Source organism: Apodemus sylvaticus, chromosome 3 (assembly GCF_947179515.1).
Source record: "Apodemus sylvaticus chromosome 3, mApoSyl1.1, whole genome shotgun sequence".
In the NCBI taxonomy this organism is placed as follows: Eukaryota; Metazoa; Chordata; class Mammalia; order Rodentia; family Muridae; genus Apodemus; species Apodemus sylvaticus.
The window spans coordinates 152,976,648-152,999,365 of record NC_067474.1 but is presented as its reverse complement, the minus strand read 5'-3'; the positions used below and the strand labels follow the sequence as shown (position 1 = coordinate 152,999,365).

At 53.7% G+C, this 22,718-nt stretch overlaps 1 protein-coding gene across 7 annotated transcripts in view; it reads right to left on the bottom strand.

The window, feature by feature from the left end:
- Positions 1-758: 758 nt before the first annotated feature.
- Positions 759-22,718, bottom strand: part of Ubr4 (ubiquitin protein ligase E3 component n-recognin 4) — a 106,856-nt gene continuing 84,896 nt past the window's right edge. For 4 of the 7 annotated variants that reach the window (XM_052177877.1, XM_052177880.1, XM_052177878.1 and 1 more), the window contains 19 exons: positions 22,326-22,447; positions 21,655-21,852; positions 20,855-20,935; positions 19,953-20,040; positions 19,421-19,548; positions 18,337-18,444; positions 17,890-18,009; positions 17,111-17,301; positions 16,582-16,755; positions 16,203-16,302; positions 13,955-14,173; positions 13,038-13,151; positions 11,201-11,343; positions 10,696-10,857; positions 9,562-9,756; positions 7,352-7,576; positions 4,832-4,922; positions 3,872-4,034; positions 759-1,128 (listed from right to left, as the gene is read on the bottom strand). In XM_052177877.1, the coding sequence (XP_052033837.1) occupies positions 1,064-1,128; positions 3,872-4,034; positions 4,832-4,922; positions 7,352-7,576; positions 9,562-9,756; positions 10,696-10,857; positions 11,201-11,343; positions 13,038-13,151; positions 13,955-14,173; positions 16,203-16,302; positions 16,582-16,755; positions 17,111-17,301; positions 17,890-18,009; positions 18,337-18,444; positions 19,421-19,548; positions 19,953-20,040; positions 20,855-20,935; positions 21,655-21,852; positions 22,326-22,447 (2,687 nt within the window). In that variant the 3' untranslated portion in view covers positions 759-1,063. The remainder of the gene's footprint in view (positions 1,129-3,871; positions 4,035-4,831; positions 4,923-7,351; positions 7,577-9,561; positions 9,757-10,695; positions 10,858-11,200; positions 11,344-13,037; positions 13,152-13,954; positions 14,174-16,202; positions 16,303-16,581; positions 16,756-17,110; positions 17,302-17,889; positions 18,010-18,336; positions 18,445-19,420; positions 19,549-19,952; positions 20,041-20,854; positions 20,936-21,654; positions 21,853-22,325; positions 22,448-22,718) is intronic. The other 3 variants (XM_052177879.1, XM_052177882.1, XM_052177883.1) reach the window with 1 other exon arrangement.

Sequence of the window (22,718 nt, the reverse complement as noted above, 5' to 3'; positions counted from 1 at the left end):
GCAGTTGAAAAAGACACCATCTTCCATGGAGAGATACTATGTCTTTCCTCCAGGGCAGGCTGGCCCCAGGGCTAACTCAACCCTCAGGGGCTTGTGCCTGGTTTGCCAGGACTTTGGAACAGCACCCAAACAAACTGCCTTTGTCCCTGTTAGATCTAAGCACAATACTCTCGCCTTTCGGCTGCAAAGGCTTTGGGGAAGCAATATGGTGCCTTGGCTGTAGAAGCCATCCAAAGGGGGCCAGAGGCCCACAGGCCCAGGTGGTCTGGCCCAGGGAGCAAACCTTGTGAACCAGACATTCAGAGGAGCTGGTGTCACCAAAGCACTGGTTGACTGGCCCTCTGGAACAAAGAGACAGAGTTAGCCAGCTCTTCCTCCCCACAGACTGTGACTGGGTCAGCCTTTTGCTGAAGTCTGGGAAAGGCTCTCTGGAGCCAGGAAGTGGGAGCAGATCCATGCACAGGCTCTTCCTAGGGCGGGTGGGCTCAAGAGGCCAAACGGTGGACACAACTATTCTCACTATGACCTGTCCCTGAATCTCCCCTCCCTGCCTGGCAGCCAGCAACAGACTGTCAAATGTCTTCAAGGCGTTTGAAGCAGCTGCCAACCAGGGCCTGCTCTGCTGAGCCCTCTTTTGGCTAGGGACAAAAACCCACCAGACCCCAGAGAACGCAATCCAACTCCAGCAGTCTTCTGGTGTGTCAGCGCAAGCTGGAGTTCACCGGGAAGCCGCAGGCAAGCAGCAGCTAGAGCCCGTCCCATGTGTACTAAGTCATTCATTTATTTCAGGATGTACACACTCAAGCTGGCCGGGACAGCTCACAGCTCCTGGGTACGTATAGGTCCTTCAATGGCTTGGGCTATAGACAATTTCATAGCCAGCGCAGCACACACACACGCGATAGAACAGGAAGCCTACAGACCCCAAGCCACTCCCAGAAACTGAGGGAGGAGGGGGCTAATGCAGCATCCGTGGGGGAAATGAGTGCACACGGAGATGAATGAGGGGAGGATGCAAGCTAGCTTCAATCTCGGCACCGTGATCTCATTTCCATGGGGATGGTCAGGGGACTGAGTTCAACAGGTCCTTTAGGAAGCTCTCTGGATCGGTGATTTCTGATAGAAGACCTGGAAAGCAGAGACAGTGTGAGTGGAGCAGCACAGGGCCCTGGCCCCAGCTCGTTCGCACACAGATCACACCGTGCCAGCATGCTCCGATGGCTCCCAGTGGCGGGGAGGCGGCCACTGTGGGACTAATACTCTGCTCCAGAAGTGGGTGCAGTAGAGACAGTGTGGCAGACAGCAGCTTGGATCCCTGGAGTGGAGGCTCTCCACCTGTCAGGGGTCACTGAAGACTGTAAAATACTGCAGCTCCAAGCTTTTCTTGTCTTGTTCTATACCTGAGTCAGACTGGCCTCAAACTCACTGTGTAGCTGATTACTTCCTGTGAACTTCTGTGCTACCATGCCTGGAATATCTGGTGCTGGGGACAGAACCCAGTGCTTCATGCAACCCAAGCAAGTCCTTTTCCAGCTGAGCCACACTCCCCTACCCCAGAGCAGTGACATGTGAGTGTGCGTATGCATGTGTGTCTTTCTTCATTGTCCTGCCTTCTTTTCTAAGACTGGCTCTCTTCAGTGAACCTAAAGCTCGCTGGCTGCTGGCAAGCCCAGCCTGGGGCCCCTCCCACCCACAGCCTCCCAGTGCTAGTTACGCCTACACCTGGCTTTTAGGGGGTGCTGGGGATCAGAACTCAGATCCTCAGCTTGCATGGCTGAGGCAACCTCTGATGGTCTGCCTCATGGGCTGAGCGACAGGGCAGAACAGAGGCCTCAGATTCTTCTGGGCTTTGATCCCACCACAGGCCTGGATTCCTAAGCAAGCTCAGGGCTCCATTTCTTCTGCTTTCAGAAAGAGACAAGAGGGATCCCTCCTGCCTGCCATGGGGACTCACAGACACTGGCCTTCCTAGCGGAAGAAGCCAGTGCACCCTCTGCATGAGTCCTCGGCCAGGCACCTGACCTCATCAACAGTACAGGGGAGACATCGAAGTTTCCGTGAGCACCCAAACAAGTCACCTCCAAGTGTCTGCAGGAACGAGCATCTGCAGGGATGACACAGCAGCCGGGCTGCTTCTCCTGGCTCTGGAATGTGTTTTGTTCTTGAATTTGAACAAGTAGTTTAAAGGTCTGAAGTAAAGTTTAAAGCCTGGCCTCCATGCTTCCAGATTCATATGTAGCAGAGGATGGCCTTGCCTGACAGCAGTGGGAGGGGAGGGAGGCCCTTGGTCCTGTGGAGGCTTGATGCCCCATAGTAGGGGGGGATGCTGGAGCGGTGAGGCGGGAGAGGGGGGTGGGGGAGCACCCTCATAAAGGCAAAGAGGAGGGGGGAGGGACAGATGAGGGATGGGGTGCTTGTGGAAGGGTAACCGGGAAGTGGGATATCATTCGAAATGTAAACAAATAGAATGACTTGTTAAAAAAAAAAAAAGCATCAGCAAGCCTGGCCTCACCTAAGGGGCTGAGCTCTACTGCCAGCATATGGGGGTGTGGGGGGTGTGGCCGGGGGCGGCTAAGTCCTTCACCCTGGCCGCCTCTTCTCACTGCTTTGACTCCCATGGTCATTGTGCCATCTGTGGTGCTGAGGACACAGACAAGCTCTGTGCTCTTGCTCAGGGCTAACTCTGAGGGAAACAGTGAGCCTGCTGCCTGGACAGTCAGGCTGGGAAGACCCGGTCAGGAGGAATAAGGAGCTAGGAACTAAGAATCAGAGGTGACCAAGGGGGCCTATGGAGCTCAGACGGCAAGGCCGACAGGAGACGCTATCCCAAGGCGGATCACTGACTGGGCCTGAGAGCGCCCAGTGCAGGGAACAGAAGCATGCGTGCTCGGACTAGTGGTCTCCTTCCCAAGGATACAAAGACAAGCGGGACCGGTAACAGCTTAACAGCAGCATCCCCTTGGCAATAGGGCCTGGGGGATTTCCCTTCATCCACATCCACTTCCCACAGTGAAGACTGGAAAGTCGAGAAGCTGACCAACAGGATCTGGCCAGGTCCAGTTACAGCTGCTTTGGTGCAGTGCCCCCCGTGCCCCAAGACAGCACCAGTGTAGGTTGTGACACAGCAGTGCCTGGGACCTGGTCTTCCCAAGCCTGAGTTACTCCCCCCCCCCCCCCCCCCCCCCCCCCCCCCCCCCCCCGTGGCTCTTTAGCTGTGAAATCCAGGTAAGTGTTAAAGCACTTCCATCTGAGTGACCAATTCCTACAGTCTGTATGAGGAAGGCATGGGCCCGAGGCTCGCCTGCTCCCTGTCGCCCTTGGTGCGCATGCTCACGGGCTCTCCCTCTCGCCTCGCTGACACCTCTCACCTACTGCCCAGGAGTGCCCTTTCTCCTGTTGATTCTAGGAGTTTCTACTCTCCTCACCTCTGCTCACTTAGCCTCCATGAACAGTACAACAGAATGATGCTAAGCCCAGAGCCCTGGCCTCCCGGGGCCAGTAGTCAAGCTTCAAGGCGATGGACAGGGCGTGCTGCACTAGCTTTCTTAGGTGCGAGTTTGGGTGGGGGGCGGTGGTGCTTTCTTTCTTTCTTTCATTTTTTTTTTTTTTTTTGGAGATAGGGTTTCTGTCCTGGAACTCTCTGTTGTAGACCAAGCTTTCCTGGAACTCACAGAGATGCTCTTGCCTCTAAAAACAAGTCCCACTACTCCTGGCAAGCGGGCTGTTTGAATGAACACCTTTCCTATGACTGGAGGTGGTTAGTGTGCGCCTGCTTCTTCTGCTCTGTGAAGATGAAGATAACGGCCAGTTCACCGAGGCAGACTTGGGCTTTGTCCCCAAGAATCTCTATAAGAGAAATCACTGCACTGACCTGCGGCGTCAAGGAACTCTGAGAAGGTCTCCACGGGCATGAACTCCTCCTGGAAGGTTTTCAGGGCTTTGTCGGCAGCTTCGTAGATGGGCATGTCATTGTGGCGGATGTACTCGGCCAGAGAGCAGGACCAGCCGCCCTCAGTGTTACTAGTGGGCACCTTCTACGAGAGTCAGTGGGACATGGGGCCTGGTGAGTAACTGAGTGGAGCGGGCTTTCTGTGACCCTCTCAGCACTATGGAAGGCCCACCCGCCATAACAGAGCCTTTCTGGAAGCAGGGCAGTTCTGCCTGGGGGCTCTTGCGCCTTGCTCTCAAGGCCCTCTTTGTTTATGCAGTGTTCTACAGGATTCCACAATGTTGCTGCTGCTGTTGTGTTTTTTTTTTTTTTTGGTTTGGTTTTTTTCAAGACAGGGTTTCTCTGTGTAGCCTTGGCTGTCCTAGAACTCACTCATAGACCAGGCTGGCCTTGAACTCAGAAATCCACCTGCCTCTGCCTCCCAAGTGCTGGGTATAAAGGCGTGCACCACCACTGCCCGGCTGATCCCACAATTTCAACACCTGCATTTCCGAAGTCAAGATGATGGCCGTGCTGACTAGACCACTCCACTGATGACCAAAGGGCTTACTACCCTCCCCAAGATGTGCGGGCCCAGGTAGACAGCGGGTAGGACGGACATTCTACTTTAAGTGGGGCCGTGTGGGGCAGGTTCACATGGGGTGAAGTGTTGTATAGAGCAGGAGCAGGAAGGTTCAGTGGTTAGGGCTTAGAGCTGACTGACTGGAGGGTGCAGGACCAAGAGGCCTCAGCTGCTGACAGCTGCAGTGCAGGTCTGAGCCAAGGGCGTTCACCTCTTCCCAAGTGGAGACTTTCAGGACAAAGAACCCAAAGCCAGCAAGGAGCCTCGGGATGTGGCCAAGGAGGGGGCCCTAGGAGCTGGCGGGCCCTGAAGCTCCTTACCTTAAACATGTTATACATGAGGTCGACGAGGGCCCAGAAGAGCAGGGAGGAGCGGTAGGCAGAGTAGTCCTTCACCGCCTTGTCTGTCAACCTGGAAAGGCAGAGCAAAGCCCGTCTGTGAGGACCCTGCAGAGACGGATGGAGGGCCTGGGGTCTGAAGGCACACGGCCTGTCACACTAGGGACACGCCATCAGGGACATACAGAACACGGCAAGCGACGCTGTAACTCAAGCCCAAGGCCCAAGTGTTCCCTTGTGTTAGCCCCTCCACAAGCTCCCAAATGAAATGGCACCTAACAATGAAAAGGAGAAAACAAGGCTCCAGCTGAGGCTTTCCCTGCCACGGAGTAATCCACCAGCGAGCCCAATCAGCCACAGGAGATCTGCGGAAAAGCAGCAAGCTGGCAGGAAGCGGTGTTGAGAACCATGATGCCTAGGACTGCCCATGCAGCTACTCAGTACCTCTCAAATCTTAGGGTAACCCTGGAGCCACCCACACCCCTTCATCTCTAACAAGTGTCACCTGCACAGGAGTGACTTGGCATAGTTAAAGGCCAGCTAGTGCCTGGGAACACTGGGGGCACCTCTGCCAAGGTCCACCACCTGCGGTAGCCAGCCCCTGCTCCGCCACTTAGGAGGCTCCGACTGTCCCAGCCCAGGGCTTGGGGGTGGGGGGAACAACATCATTTATGGCTGTGGAAAGCATAGGACAGATGAGGCCTCGCCATGACTAGGGTCTGTCCCACACCTCACCACACTCTGGTAGCAGAGTGCTCAGAACCAACTACTTGTTTAGTTCAGGGCCAGTGGGAGCCTAGGCAATTTCCAGGCTAAAATATCTGCTGAATCCACTTCGCTCAATGTTGAAAACCAGAAGTCATCAGCTTCTCTCAAACTATAGTTCACATACCCCCTCCCTCCTTGTGTGTGTGTGTGCGCGCACGCGCATGCACATTTTTGTTGCTGTTGGGGAATTAAACTCGGGGCCTCATACACGCTAGGTAAGTGCTCTACCACCGAGCTATATACCACCAGCCTTATAAAGCTATAGTTCTGTGTACCTGCTATGGCTTCCTACCTCCAGACAAAACTTACTGCCAGTGAGACCACCCACCTCCAGAATGAGAGTCACCCTCTGCGTGCCCTCGGCTCCAAGCGCTCTCCAAGGGTGTCCCAGTCCTGGGCAAAGCCTCAGCACCTTTCCTAATGGCCAACCGCAGGCTCGGAACCTGGGCCGCAGCAGCTCGGCCCTCCCTGTGGCTGCCCTGCTTCTCTAAGCATGAGTCTGAGGTGACCCTGCCCAGCTTAATTGTTTACAGCTAATTAGGAAAGGTGACTAGACTACAGTGAAAACGACAAAGCCTGGATGTGGCTAAGGCTGGATCTCCTAATTAATCCCTGACGAGTCAGCATTTCCTCAAGGGCCGGACAGGAGTGAGTCCCACTCTGGGCTGAAAGCACAGCACGGCTGGGCTTAGGCTCCACTCTGCTGCAGGGGCTGCCTGATAGATGGCTGTCCTGTGCGCCAGGAACCAGCTCTTCTCACTTCACAGTCTCTTCATCTCAAGACCTCACTGACTTCAGCTAGTTAACTGTTAACACCAGGGCTCCTGGGATGACAGCAGGTGATAATGTGTTTGGAATGGGGGTAGGAATCTAACAGTCATTTCTTCTCTCTTGGCCCAAACAAGCTTCTCTTGGAACATAAAGTACCTGAGCTAACAGAGGTAAAGACACCGGGTGGACCAACTCAGTGTCTGTCCCATAGGGCAACATCACCATGGCTGGAAGGGAGCCTCCTTCTGCTCCCTTGTTGGCCTCTAGGTGTGGAAATGATCCCCGTGTCTATGCTGACATGCTCAGAGGTTACAGCAGACCTACACAGGGACACCTGGCACTCAGCTGGCAGAAAGAGGCTACCAGGCCACACGCTCTATCGCCGCTCCCTGGGGTAGGCAGGGACCAGTCAGGATTCCCATTGCCCAAGTCAAGAGCTTGGGAGGGAGGCTCTGATTTCACCTGCAGAAGGTTCCTTCAGAGAGCCCCCAGCTGACCCAGACTACCCTGCAAAGTCAGGAAAACAAGGACCACTTCCTGTTGAGGTGCACACGACTGCCAAGGGGACAGTCTGGAAGGCCTGAGTGAGGAGGGGCAGGAAGGAAGGACGAGCTTGTAGTCACTGGAAAAGAAACCCCAGATACAGCCATACTGAGACTTCCCTGTTGGACAGCAGAGTCAGCACAAGGCAGGAAGTCAGGCACTGGTCCTAAGGGCCTCATGCTATCAGCCTAGGCCTCCCTCTCTGAATTTTCAACAGACTCACCTTTTCAGAGGCTGAACATGAGACCCAGAGGGGCTGAAGCAACTGTCAACCACCAGCCTAGACACTTAGGGGGACAGGCTGGAGCAGATCAACAGCCAGGTCGGAGGAGCACGCCTCCAACTGACATGCGTGACCAGGATAGCCAGGGAGCACGCTGAAGGCGCTGAAGGAGGCAACTTCCCAGAGCAGGTACTGACCTGGTGGCTCCTCCTGGAGCCACTGCCCGGGCGTGCGAGGCCACCAGCAGCCTGCGTAGGAGCTCCACTCGAGTGGCTTTCCACTGCTCCGGGGGGAGGACATGCAGGGCTAGGATGGTGAAGTAGTGGGGCCCGTCCACATCGAAGGCACTCTCTGTCCACTTCTCCTTGGGCTGCTCCAGGAAGCCTTGCAGGGTCTTCTCCTCGCGGGATGTTGCCCGGGTCCTGGAAGAGAGGAATGTTAATGGCAGCAGGGAAGGGACAGTCACCCAGGAGAGCACTGGGCCTGCGTCAGGGCCTGATGAGCTTCCTCCCCTCCCCCAGCCTCCTTCTCTCAGGTCTGTGAATGTCGGGCAGGGCATGCTTACCAACTTTCCAATGTGAACTTGTCCTAATTTTTCTAGAAGCCCAGGGAAGGAAGTGACTTGCCCAAGTCACTGAGTCAGTTAAGTTACAAAGCCTAGGAGTGGGTCCCCGACAGCCCACAGCCCACCTTCTCCACACATCCTGTTGTGCTGACATGGTCTACAATGCATGTGTCCCTGGTCCCCAGACTTCCTGTCTGGGCTGTTTGCTCGTAACCAACCCTCTCTCCCCGTCAGCAGCACCATCATCCTCAGTGCTGCATGTGGATTCTCTGGATCCACAGAGGAACCCAGTGAGTCATGAACCACTGTCCCAACTGCATAGGAGTTGGGGACTCAGCACCACGCCGAGTGGACACTAGCCTGAGGCCCCAGCCGAGCTCTAGAGTCTGTCCTAAGGCCTACTCCTTTCTCATGACAAAGTCTTGCCCAGCCAGGAATCTCTAGCAGTGTCCCTATAGTCTTCTGGTCTCATCTATGAGAAGATAAAACACCACTAAGAAGCCCAGTGTCCAGACTGCAGGCAGCATGGCCATAGTCACGGGTGGGAAAGAGACGGGAGGATGGTGCAAAAGTGCCTCGCTTTTGCTCCTGTACAATGGGCACGCCCGGACCTAGCTGGGGCTGGACTATCTCTACCTGTGGGACCCGCGGGTGGCCACGGCAGGCTCTGCCCAGGCCTGGGGTTGCTCGCTTAGGCAGCACACTTGCTTTTGCGAGGGAACGTCCCGTCAGAAGTCCAAGTGCCTCATTACCACTGCTCATGCCACTGCCCAGTGGCTAGCAAAGGAAGAAGCCCGTGGCTGAGGTGCTTCAGGGTTAGCCCTGCCTACAACTACAGCAGAGCGGACAAATGAAGCCACCAGTTCCGTCTGGCAGTGTCAATCCTGGGAAGTGTTTTTCTCAGCGGTTTTCTGCCTGAGCAGTCCATTCTAGATCATGGCTGCCAAGAGACGTGTCTCTGCGAAACCTTTGTCAGGGCCCCAAGAACACTGGCAATTAGCACTGCTGAGGCCTGCAACGGGATCCAGACAGTGGAAGGTCTGTGCTGTTGGCAATGCCAGGTGCCAGTTCTGATAGCCAGGGCATTTGCAGATGATGTCATGAGCCCTGCCCTGAGATTTAACAATGAAGCCTACAGTCTCAAGGTTAGACTATCTCAGCAGGAAAAGGGAGGAAGGGAAAACCAACTGTTACAGGGAAAGGAAGAGGCTATCTCTGGGAATGTCAGTACGAAAACTGCGGAGTAGACTGCCCAGTCTTCCCATGGCTACCAACTCTGCCCATGAGAGCTGCAAATCCTGGGGAGAAGGATCTGGTCTGCACCCAGTCAAATAAAACTCAACAGAGCAGGCACGGAAGTATCTTAACCTGCTTCTCAACCAGGCTGTTCGTGGGATGGCTTCTGCCCCTCAGAGGCCTCTTTAAATCCATGTCTAGCCGCATAGACACAACCAGCTCTTTCTTCCTGGCTGCATTCCTGTTCATTGCTATCCCAATATCCAACACCCCTTGTTCTTGCCAGAAGCATTACTGACCAGCTCAGAAGGCCAGGGCTCCACTCCTGCAGCAGCCTCACACCCACTGCAAGCCTGCACCTCACAGGCTATGTACCCTGACTAAGGACGTGATGAGACTCGTCTACGCTCCCTCATCTGGAGAGCGGAAGCAGTAGTCTCTCCTTTCCTGCTCCCTCTGAGGGCCAGCTTTGGGATGGAGGTCACCATCACTGCTGCACTCTGCAGCCCTCAACTGTGGATTAACAGCCCCTCCTCAGTAAAGGGGTGTGTGTGTGTGTATCCAGCTAAGCAGAGGCGCAGGAGTAGTGTCAGGCAGGGTACTGACGTGTTCAGGACGTAAAGCACGGTGTGGATGATGTACGGGATCAGGTGGATGTTGCTCTCGCGACCACCCCCGCCGGTGTCAGCGCTGAACGACTGCTCCATGGCGAAGCGCAGGAAGAGCAGTTTGATGTCATGGATGTTGAGCTGGTACGTCGGCTCCCGCTGCCCGGTGCACTCCTGGAGGTAAGTGTTGTGCCTAGGAAGAAGCAGGGCCACCATGACACGCTAGTCAGACCCATGGCCGAAACAGAGCTCTCCTTCTGGTCTGCTCAGCCCGCTGATGCAGGCGTCAAGTGGGGGTTCCCAGGAGGACAGAGCCCAGGACATGGTTGCTGCGAGACTGCATGTGAAGCTCTCAATATGGTAGAGAGGCCATCACTTGGGAGTTCATTTCTTTTTTTTCTCTTTCTTTTTAAGACTTATTTATTTTATTTTATATGAGTACACCGTAGCTGTCTTCAGACACACCAGAAGAGCGCCTCAGATCCCTTTACAGATGGTTGCGAGCCACCATGTGGTTGCTGGGAATTGAACCAGGACCTCTGGAAGAACCTCACAGCCACAAGTGGTGACATTTTGGAGAAACGTGGAAGTTACTCATTCTGGTGACAAGAGGATTTATCCTTAATGATCTCTTATCTCTAATATGTTGGTTTTCCTCCCTGAATCAATATACAATTGCTTCCCCAGGGAGACAACAGCACCCACACCCCAGTTTGTACATGTGTGCAGCGCAGCGGTGACCCACAGCACACACCTGAGTGTGTTTTCTGCCATCCCTGTCATCACTGCCAGGTGTCTGGTTTACTAAGGACTCCACAAAGTCCCAAATACACAAGGACCCCAGATAAGACAGAGAGGCCTCAGCAGGAACTACCCCACCCCAAGCTGCTTTCATAATGTATACCATACAAGTGGACTCTGGGAAATTCTGACCCTAAGGACATGGTACATTTACATGATACCCAAGAAACCGAGGACACTAGTCTCACCTCTGAAGCTCACTTTAGTGAGCCCTATCTGCTCAGAACACCACAGACAGACATGGATGCCCAGAGGGTGTCCAGGAGCTGGTGTATTCTTCCCGCCTCCTGGAGACTGCCCCTCTTCTGTTATGAAAACATTCAACACCCACCTTGCTAAACAAGTGGCAAAAGCTGATTCGGGGACGTGGGGGCCCCAGACCGGAAGGAGTCCATTGCACTTTGTGTTGGCGTTCTGTAGGGCGGCACTCTCCCACTCTTCCCGGCCTCTAGCCAACCTGGATGGGGACAGGGAGGAGAGCAGGGACAAGCAACTGCTGGAATTAACCCGGTAATGAGGCACTGGATGCTGAGGGCTTGCCAACACTAGCCCTGGGCCTAGGGAGACAGCTACCCATCTGTAAGCTCCGCAGGTCAATGCCTCATTAGCTCAGGCAAGCAGACTGTTTCCTCCAGCCTTGGCCAAGGCCACACATTCAAAGCCCAGCACGTTTTTCTCCATGCCATGTACAGCTCGTGGGCCTACGAGGCTTAAGGCCCTACTGCTTGAAGCCTTGAGGCCCGGAGTCAGGAACCTCGGCCCCACCCACCCAGCCCGGGTGGGCCCTGAACCGTGGCCCACACATCGGGAGCCACCCTGCAAGAGCCAAAGCCTACCTGACGGCGGCCAGGTGGCAGTCGTAGTGCACGATGTTGAAATGGGACACGGTGCTATAGCCCTGCTGTTTCCGAGGCTTGTTCTCCATCTCCTCCAAGGCTACCCGCTTGGTGAAAGTGTAAATGCCCAAGACCTTCGTGGGCTGCAAGACCAGCAGAGAAATGAGAAGTGAGGAGAAATTCCTGGCAAGGATGTGGCAGGATATATGGTCACATTGTGAACCCCAAGGTTGTCTTATTTACTGAAGAGCACTATTTCTAGTTGTGGAGCTGTGGCTCAGCCCTTAGCACACACACCTTTAATCCACCTGGCTGAAATAGACACATACCCTTAGTACACACCTTTTATCCCAAACAGTGAAGGTAACTTTAGTTTGGAAGCACCCATGTTTCAAAGTGATGTCAAATTGAGTAGCAGATAAGGTGACAAATCAGAGAAAGATTTCACAGAGTAGGATCTGCCCAACTCTCGAGGAGAGAGAAAGGGAAGCCAGTAAGAGACACAGCACAGGGAGGAACAAAGAGTTTTACAGAGACAGGCTGAAGAGAGAACAAACTAGACACAGGCGAAGACGGAATGAGCCGAGAATAAAAAGAAAATGAGTGAGTGAGAGAGAGAGAAAGAGAGAGAGAGAGAGAAGGGGGGGCAGATTCAATCACTTAGCATGAAAAGGAGTTTTGAGTTAGAACAGCTGAGATGAACCAGCTAGCCAGACTTCAGAAAGAACTAGAAAGAGGTGAGCTTAGACAGCAGTAAGTCAAAGAGGCTGAAAAATATTCTAGGCTTAGATAAGATTGTACGGAGGCTAGAGGCTTCCAGGACCAGCCTAGGTTAGCAGACTGAGGCAGTAAGCCTCCAAGATGACATAAGGAGAATAAAAATTACTTTTACATAAGGAGCCGACAAGACATGGAGAACAGAGTACCCCCTTCATATGGGTTTCAGGTGGGGAAAGTGGTCACTCTGGTGTGAGCATCTTTTGTTGTTGCACTCACATGAGGCCCAATTTCTTGGGGACAGTACTGAGAGGACCTGGGGCATCTAAGAGGTGATTAGGTCATGAGATGCCACTGTGGGGTTACCAGAGACCCAGCAGATCCCAACATTCCACTCTCGAGCCTCCAGAACCATGAGCTATCTTGTGTGTGGATGTGTTGTTCTAGGAATGCACCCTAGGCAAGCACTCTAGCATCAACCACACTCCAGCCAGCCCCAAGCCTAGGCCATCTGTCCTCTGTATGCCCTTGCTTCATCTATGTAGACGGCAGTCACAGCACCCCCATGGCTGCTTGCTTCTCAAAACTTCCAGGCAGCCATGTCAACCAAGCAAGACACTTGTCCTTCCACAGCCCAGGAGCAAATCTGGGCTACTGAGTTAGAGGCTAGTCCTGTAACTTCCGTCAGGAGGCAGAGGCTGCCTGTGCACTGCTCCTTCCAGGTGTCACCTCACTAGACACACTTAGAGAGTGGGGCTCTAGTTGCTATCAGGCATCCTGAACAAAGAAGCAATGCAATGTGACCTGCAGTGCCCAGGCTGGATTCTGGCCCTGCCAGGCACCCTCTGCGTTCTTACCCACCAACTGGGGCCTTTAATAGGGTTTAAAGGCACAAGTACATGGTCTGCACAAAACTCTGCACAAGGGCCCTGGCACCGACAAGGGTGCCAACAACGCTCACGCTCAGATCAGTTGCCTTCCTGCCTTCACGGACAGTAGCTGTCCCCCGTCACCTCCCAAAGCACAAGCCTATGTCAGGACACAGCAGCTTGCAGATGGACAAGTCTAGGCGTAGAGCCAGGCTGGGGTACCTCAGGTCGAGCGTGCGCAGCAGCCGTACCTGGAACTTGTACCCCTCCCTGCAGATGCAGCACGTGAGTCCCGGCTCCTCGATCAGCTCTTCCATCTGCTTCAGGAGTGCGGTCTTGGTCACCACCTGACCCTTTTCGTTTGTCTGGAGAAGAGCACAGGCAGCGTGTCACACGCCCTCTCACCCTGGCTGGGATGATCACACACAGACATAGGAATGCTGTGCGGAGAGAAGAGGCCTTCTGCTGTGCTGTGCTGGCAGGCTAGGCAAGTGGCACCACTAAGCCACATACCTGCCCTCTCCACTGCCTTCTATTGAGGGGAGCCCTTCATTTGTTCAGAAGCCACCAGCAGAGGAACCCATGCAGTGGAAGCTGGCGCGCTGCCACGTTGCCATTTGTTACCCAAAAGCCCCTTAGTTCTCTGCCAGCACCATGTCTCGTCTGCCAAGGGCTCTGTGCTCTGATCATGTACTGTCCCCAGCAAGTGTCAAACTGCTGACACATGAGTTTGCTTGTTAAGACAGGGTCTTCCAGGGCCACCGTGTCCTCCAAAGTAGGACAGCAGAGCCCTTTGTGTTGACCAGACCCTGTGCAAAGTCCTGCTCAGCACTTAGTAGCTACACACTGTGGCCAGTGTGTCCATCTGGAAATGGGCAGAGCGACGCCAAGTACATGTGACATGTGAGGCCCTGGGGTGTGTGGCATGTACTAGATCCTGGATACACAGTAGTCAGTATCTCCACTCTTACGCACAAGCCTGCCAGGTCACTTTACCCCGTGCCCCACCTCCCTGCCCGCGTGGCACAGCAGCAGCTGCACCTGAAAGTGCCCCACACAGCTGACTCCTGGGTCTTCCTCCATGCCCCTTCACACACCGTCAAACCCAGCTCTGCTGGGAAGCACTAGTCTGCCTGTGGCGGCACCTTGTCCACGGTGGGGACTTTACCGTCATGCCCAGAGTTCCCAGAGCCTTCTGCCTCATGGCCATAGCCATGCGCTTCTTCTCCGCCCGGGTCTCCCTGCGGGCTGCGTCGATCTTCTTGTTCACATCTGGGTGTTCTCGCAGGGCCTCCAGCAGGTTCTCAGCAAGGGTCCCAATGCCCTCGTCGCTGGACACCTGCTCCAGCTTATGCAGGCTTGTGATGGAGTCCGTTCCAATCAGAACCTATCAACAGAGAAGCAGTGAGATGCTGTACCTGTCATGGAGGCAGCCTTCCACTACAGGCTCAGTCCACACTGTACAATCAGTCCAAGTCCACAAGCTTGGCTTGTGTAGAGGTCAGAGCACCTGGGAGTTTGGCTTTCCAGTGACCTCTGACTAGTTATGTCTCGAATCCCACATATAAAACGGGGGTGGGGGTGGGGGATGTGGGGTGGGTGAGTGTCAAGGCTGTAAGGATGGAAGGTCAGACAGTGAAGCACCCAGCAGGGCTGTATGGGACACAGGGCAGAAGCCCCGCAGTCACAGGAACTAACTCCCCACGTTCTGCGCATGAGCATCTGCAAACCTGTGGCTGCTCTCCCAGCCTACAAGATACTAGAGGCAAAATTCCAGCCCGTGGGAGTCAGATGACAAAAGTCAAACAGCTACCAAGCCTGTTCTTGGCAAGGCTCCGTCAGGGCCCCGTGGCTCCGTGTGGTGGGTGCTGAGGCAGGTGGGTGGTCTCACAGCATCACTGAAAGCCCACTCACCGTGACCCTGTTAGTTAGTGGTGGAGTCACTGTGTGGCGAAGACTGTAGCAGAGCCAGCCTCAGGTGAGAGCATAGGCGCTGCTCAGATCCCTCACTAACTCATAAAGCCACCCTCACTGTATGAACCCACACCTCAGGAGACTGCACGTCATCTCACACCTCATGTTCCTGAATGCTGAGTGAGCCCGTGTTTAAAACCTCGCAGACTTTCCACAGGTACCCACACCCCAAAGTCAACACCCTAAGTGCTTACTGTGAGCACACATGTGTGAACACGGAGATGTGAGGTACGTGTAGGAAAAGCACCAACACCTTGTCCACATGAAGCTCGGTGAGAGCAGGGAGGGCCGCGCACCCCTCCTTTGCCCCCTCAGCCTCTTCTGATGGCACTGCCATTCCTCTCACCACTCTCCAAAGTTACCAAGCTCCCCATCCTCAAGCAGCCACTGGCCAATCAGGACAAAGCCCAGCACCCACCTGTCACCTGTCTAACCTCTTGGTAGCACATGTAGCGCGCTGCCCTTGTGAAGAGAGCCACTCTCCTGGGCTGAGTATGCACTGCACACCAGGAGTCAGCGCACCCAGAGGCTGAGTACAGAGAACTGCTGGGAGTTTGAGGCTAGCCTGGGTTCCTAGGGAAGACTTAGCCAGCTACACAGTAAGCTGTGGGAACAGCCACCACATGTTGCCCTCCGCCAAATCACAGGTCTGGTCCTTAGTCTCCTATGCAAAACACAGCTGTTGTAAGGAAGTAGAGACAATACTGTGCTATCTACCAGCAGCTCTGAGTAAGACCTTAGTATGTTCCCTACACTTAGGGCGGAGTTCTCAGAACAGGCTGCCAGATGACAACACAGAACTATACTCAATGCAGAACATTATAAAAGCAAAACAACTCTATGGACTCTCAAAAGACAGCATCAAACCATACAGCATCCCCCTAGAAAATGGCAAGACCCAGCCAGACCCAGCCATTTCATGCAAGACCCAGACAAAGCACTGGAAAGGCTGTGCAGCATCCCAGCAGCAGGGAGATGCCAGTCAAAGACCACAGCGGGGCGCCACGCTCAGCAACATGACTGCCATAAAAACAGCCAGCATGTGTGGCAGTAATGCAGAGAGCTGGGCCACTCAGCTGCTGCTAGAAACGTCAAGTGGGTCTACTGCTCCAGGAGACCCTGCAGCACCTTAGAGTTGGTGTGTGATGTGTCCATGTGTGCATGTGTGGAGGGCAGAGGACACTATCTGATCGGGCTCTCTCCTTCCACCCTTCTATGGAGTCTAACTCAGAGGGTCAGTTGCCTGAGGCAGAGCAGGGAATGGTGGTGATGGTTTCAAGCTTCCCAGTGACTGAACTGGCAGCGATCTAAACTGTTAGGCAGAACCAGTCAGTGCTACGAGCTGAGCCCTGTGAGTGGAACTCACACAGAAACTTCCTGCACCAGGGTAAGGCACACTAAGGGTGACCTGCTGGTGGTCCACAGACATGCTGGCCACTCACCTGGGTGGCAGGGTGCTGCATGGCCAGACCCCGAAGAAGCCTCAAAATAAATGGCAGAGCAGGGCGAGACAAAAACTTTTTCCAGATGTCAGCATCCAAACTGCAAGACAGACAAGGGCGCATGGGCAACCAGGCAGCAGTGCTGGGGACCGCTGCTCGTTCTGGCCACTGTGAACAGGGTTGCATTTCCGAGAATGGAGGAAGGAACAACTAGGGCAAGCCCACTCAGACACAGATAAAAACCAGCCTTGAACAGTAGAGGAGCCTCCGGATGAGAGGCCTCTGGACAAGTCCCCAAAGGGGAAGCGTGGGGGGCACAGAGCAGCGCCCTACTGAGATGTTGGATAAACAGCCACGTGCCCCAGAGAGGCTGCCTTACTTCTTGGCACTGGGGATATGCTTTTTCATGTAGTCCAGGGCACTCTGGGTGATTCCCTTCTGCAGGATGAGATCCTTCAGCTGATGGCCATTGCTGTTGTTCTTGATGCCGGCAGCAATTTTGCAGAAGCAATCCAGGAAGACTTTGTCGTCCCCACTGTGGTCTTCATCATACCTAGAAGAGCGTAAGGAGCCTCAGCATGAAGGCAGAGTTAAGGCACCCTCCTGGCCAACAACGAGGTCAGAGAGCAGACCTCTCCCCCCCTGCCTGCCCTGCGCCCAAGCTGGCACTCGTCTTTTGCAAATGCAGCTCCCGCACCCATCAGGCCCTTTCCCCTCTCACACCCTTCCTACTACTGCTTTAATACACTAGGATTTGGTGACTGCCTTCTCAGCTAATCAGACCACCAGACCACAGACACAGACACTCAACAAAAGCCCAGGCAGCTCTGCTCAGCCTCACAGGACTAGCCAGGGATGTCTGCGGGCTCTTTCCCCAGAGCTCATTGGGTCAAACTCCAGGCTCCTACTTATCGAAGCTGCAGTATGGCTTGAACCGCTCCACCAGGATCTGCATCTTCTCCACCTCTCCGAAGGACAGGTATGGGATGATACGCAGCAAGCCCTGCAGCACACTAGGGTTGGATCGAACGAAGGTGCTGTTGATCTGGTCCAAGAGCATCACCAGCTGATCCTTGTCACCCGTGAGGAGGAGGTTGCCCTGCGGCGGAAGAGGGTGGGAGTCAAGATGGTGGCCGTAGCCAAGAACTGACCCCCAAAAGTCGCCACTCCTACCAGACAGAACTGTTCCTCAGTGCTTGCTAGGGAACAACAGGCAGCCTGGGCTCCCTTGACCAGTTTCTGAGCTACTGTGACGGCTCTTGGTGGCCAAACTACACCATGACCACACCCTGCTCTCCTAGGGGGACAGACCAACCCCGGGAGGCAGGAAGTTCAGGGTGCACACAGGGGAGACTGCACTGCAGACTGATTTTCACCCTAGGCCTGACCGCATCACTCATAAGTCAGGCCAACTGCAGGGTGAAGGGCTGAGCTACGACACTGCCTGTTCAGCTAGGTCATGCCTGGCTTCCATCAGTGAGCACCTTCACCTTACACAATATCCTTGGCAGCTTCGTTTCCCTGAATGCAAAGGTTTCAGGCTCAGCGCAATGACATCACCCTAAGTAGAAACTGGCCATTTCTAACATGAGAGGGCTTAGCCATTCTGGGCTGAGCTCAGCTAGCTCCAGATAAGCGCACTGCAGGTTCCCAGTGTCTGTAGGCAGAAGAACTAGGCACCACTTACCTTGTCCTCACTCAGGGGCTCTGCGTTGGACTCATCTAGAATGATCTCCATGATGCTTAGCACCTGCTCGGCCACAGCTGCTCCTCCGCTGTCCTTGCTCTCTTGCTCAGCTACCAGAGCCTGAAGGGGAGACCCGGACATAATCAGAGTCACTGACATCGGTGAGCTCCACTGTCTTCCATGGCCTCAAAGCCCAGAGGCCCTGTGTGTGCACGCAAGTGCGTGCACATATGCCTGCCCTGAGGGGCACTACTTTTTTGCAGTGTTGATTCTGTTCTACAGAATTCCTGCTCCTGGTCTTGAGTCTACATTCAGCGAAGGGAAGGAAGCTCTGAAGAGCATGAGCGGGAGTCATCTGGAAAGTCAGCTGAAGGCTGAGGCCTGGCACTGCGATCTCTCAGGTGTGCCAAAGCTCTGCCCTCATCGTCCGTATCCCACACTCCTTACCAAGTTTAAAGTCCCCAGCATGACATTCAAAGTGTTCATTTCCAGCTTGACCAGCTGCTGCCGGTTGACTTTGACCTTCACACAGTAACTGAACAGCTTCAGCAGCACCTGTAAGGAGAGGCCAGCCCAGAGATCCCTGAGCGCACCCGCAAGTGGACAGCGTACAGGGCACATCCACAGGAAAGGGGCTGGGCCAGTGCTTATCAACCTTCCTAGTGCCACAACCCCCCTCATGCTGCAGTGACCCCAAACATAACACTATTTTTGTTGCTATTTCATAGCTGTAATTTTGCTCCTGTTATGGACTGTAATGTAAATCTCTGATATGCAGGAAAGCTGGTTGGTATGTGATTCCCGAAAGGTCTTGACCCACGGGCTGAGCACCACTGCTCTAAGCGACTTCTCAATCAGCAGGCACTCCTCCTGAAGAGCAGGAGAGGTGACCCTGGGCTCTCATACCGGGTCAGCATCTCAAGTGGCAACATTCTCCCGAGTTCTCTGTTCCCCTACATTACAGTTGACAGTGGTTCTTAATAAATCAGGTGTCCCACCATCCCAGGAAACCTAGCACCAACCAAGTCTTTGAACTAGCAGCAGACAGAAAATCCCAGCACACAGCCTATGGAGGCCTAAAACCAGGTAGGCCATTTGAATGACACAAGAGTGTTTGTCCTTGTACAGTCCACAAGGTAAAGATATTAGTGAAATCTTTGTGGTGACTCTGGAATGCCCTGACTAGTGAGACAGATGACCCTCCCAACAGCAGCCTACAATGGAGAAATGAGTTACAAGATCTATTTTAAGGCAACCATAAACCAACAATGACTGGCACGTATAAGAGCATTTAAGGGGAGGAACAGTCATGGGTCCTGACACCTAAGAGATACTGGAGAAGACCGCCACAGCCCAGATCTAAGGGAGTAGGCTAGGAAGTAAGCATTGGGAGGCTTAGATGTCCAAGGTTTGGTGGAAGCCAGCACTAGCATGGGTCTCTGCAGTACCACACTGCCCTCTAGTGTCAAGTGGCTCAACGACCACAACTTCCAGTGGAGAGCCGGGTCCTGTCATATTGCCCACAACTCACTGTTAGAAGGTGGCGACCCTGCTTAAAATCTTTGACTCCTGCCAGTCTGTTCAGCATGCACTGCAGACCCCCGCACTGGGCCATCACACTGGCCATTCTGTACACTTCCTCTTCGTCTTCTTCTTCATCTGAGAAAGGGGAGACCAAGAAGAGCAGAAATGGGAGAGCCTAGATCAGAACACAGACGGCTCTTGGTGGTGCACAACCTCTCTGCACTCACTCCCTTAGGAGCCCTGCTCAAAGCTTAAGTTAACTACAGTTTTCTGCCATTATAGCAAAGTACAAGCAAATACCACTATCAAAAGAACAGAAAGTCAAGGCAGAGAGAAACTGCAACACAACCCTGCTAACTCCATCTTTCCCTTGACAGCCTGAATGTTTTCATCCCAATAGGTATCCGAATCAGCCCACAGATGACTGCCTGCCTTTCTCCCCTACAACTGTGATGCAGAGCACAGGCTCCTGTACTCTGGGACATGTTTGCTCTGGCCTGAAGTCCAATATGTAGCATCATATGTGGAGAGGGCAGTACCTGTGGTGGAGTCTAGGGACTCGATAAACTCCTCGGTGGCATCGCCCAGTAGCCCCCGCATCCGATAAACAATCCTCATGGGCTCTCCCTAAGCAGAGAAAAGTTGTAAAGGTGGACTCATCAACAGGCCTAGAAAAAAATGTAAGCCTTCACCCTTGGTCTTGCTCAATGCTTTGAGATGGATGCAAGCCTCCATTTCTCTAACAAGATAGGGACTAGAAGTCTCTGATTCTCAAAGGCTGTAATTCACAGTGAAAGAGTCTCACTCTGCTCAGTGTCTGCTGCAGGCCAGGCCCGAGAGAAACAGCACACACACACAATATTGTGGGATTCCATTAGAGCACTGGGTAAGCAAACGCTCCAACAGCTACTTCCTAGGCTACAAGTACATTTAAGACTGCTGAGCTCAGGGAGGGCTCTCTCTGCCTACAGCGTCAAAATCCAAGGACACAGGACAAACAACTGTATCTGAACCAAGGAATGTGGTACAAACTTCAGGAACCCAGAGCAGGTGCAGCATTCTTTGCCCACAGACAGACCAGGGCCTTCATTTATCACAGACAGAGGGGTTTGTCTCAATCAGCAGTTTAACATACACAGAGCCTGGAATGCACAAGAAGGAGCTGTTGGCAGAGTCTGCCTATGCCAAGCACTCAAGGGGTCCAGCCTCAGGTCAGAAAAAAGCAAAGGCACAAAGTCACGCAGCCTCCTTAAAGCTCTCTGACCGCCATCAGCTAGATGCCTCCCAAGCTGACAAGATGATGGACTTCTCCAGAAAGGAAGTAAAGCTACAGCAGCCACACAAGGCCATGGTGATTAACAGCAGCTCCACTTGGTCAGTCCTGAGGGCAGAGAAGGCAGCCCACCCACCCACAGCTCCCGGAGAGAACGGAAGCACATACCTCATTGGTCGTACACCAGACCTTCTTATAAACCTCAGCCACAGGAAGATCCAGACTGATAATTTTATTGTTCACTAGGAGCTGGAAAATAGTGGGATTATGACAAGTAAGGGTTCTGTCGATGCGCACCTCTAGGGAAATGCTTGTGCATGCATAACAACCAGCATTTGGGGCAAACCCTTAACCCACCATGGACTCCAGCTTAGCTTTCAACTTGAGCACCAGAAAAATCACCTTTGCCTTTAGTCATACAGGTGGTAATGCCAGACTCAAGAAGTTGTCTGTCAGAAGCTGCAAGGCTCTGGTATTAACTGGGGCCATGTACTGGTGTCAAAACACCATGATTCCTGGGGCTCCATTAACCTGCAATCTCTAGAAAACTCTGCCAGAAGCAATGGTGACAAAAGCCTGCCACTGTTCCAACCAACAACCATCAAGCACCCTGCTGTTCCATGCCAGGACTGGTCAGAGCCCCCCTCAGCCTTACAGCAGGAGAGACAGGGAAGATGGGAACTATTAGCAGACTTACAGACTAACTTCCTGCTTGGCTAATCAGTGGCTCAAAGCTGTGCTCCTGGTGAGTAACCAGTGCAGCCCAGCTCTGCTTTTTTTTTAAAAAATGATTTATTTATTGCTATATCAAAGTACACTGTAGCTGTCTTCAGACACACCAGAAGAGGGCGTCAGATCTCATTACAGATGGTTGTGAGCCAAATGTGGTTGCTGGGATTTGAACTCAGGAAGAGCAGTCAGTGCTCTTAGCCCTGAGCCCTCTCTCAACCCCGCAGCCCAGCTCTTACCTCCATCCCACTGTCGTCCTCCAGCAGAGCCACCAGGTCGCAGTCCTGGCAGATCTTGTTCTTGATGTCCCTCATTAGAGGCCCGATGCCTGGTTCATTGCTGCTGTAAGGGTTTCCAGGCATCCTGCCCTGTAGAAAGTCCTCTTGCTGGGGGTCCTTCTCCAGGGTCACGAAGAACTCAGTGACTTCGTTCTCCTCCTAAAGGATAGAAGACAGGAGCAAGGTGCTGTCTGCTGAGATCTGGACCAGTCTGAGGCCTGGGAACTTGGAGGGGTGGGGGAGGCTTCTTTCTCTGTGATGTGCTCAGGCGGTCAACCCTGATGCTCTTTCATCAGTAACCCAGGATGCTGCTGTGTCCCTCAACAATGAGAAAGGTCTCTGAGCCAGACCACAGGAAAGACACGCATTTGCTCTGCATGCATGAAGAACCCAAGGTGCAGAGGAGAAGGGGGCGGTAATACACCTACCTCTGCCCCGGAACTGTTGCTGCCCTGCAGTGGGAAGTGAAGCCTAATTTTAAGAATGGCTAATCCTGGCCTGCAGGTAGAAAGGCACTGGCTTCCCACCTTGCTAGAGGAGGGAATTAGGAAGCTGGTCTACTCTTTGTCAGTGGAACGTGTGGGAGAGCTGCCGAGGTGAGCCCTGTGGCTGTGGGAACAAGCACTGCTTACAGGGTAGATGATGCTGCACAGTCTCTCAAAGATGAACACAGGGGTCCGGTAGTCATCCAGATTGTAGCGCTTGGCTGTCTCGATGCACACAGCCATGAAGGCCTTGGTTTCAGACTCTGTACCTGCCAGAAAGCAGAGCAGCCAAGAGTTAGGAGAGAGCCTCAAAGGCATGGGCGGAGCCGAGACAGGAAGACCATCTCTGACGGGTGCCTCCTGCCTGCATGGTAGGAGAATGCTCCACATGGTAACACAACATCAACAGCACTCAATGCGAAGCCCTCTACCCCAAATCAAACCATGTGCTTGTTCTGGTCTCTCTGGGTGCAGCACTTCCCTTAAGGAGAAGGACTAGTATCCCTTTGCCAAAACAGGCTCTCAAAAGCAACACAGGCA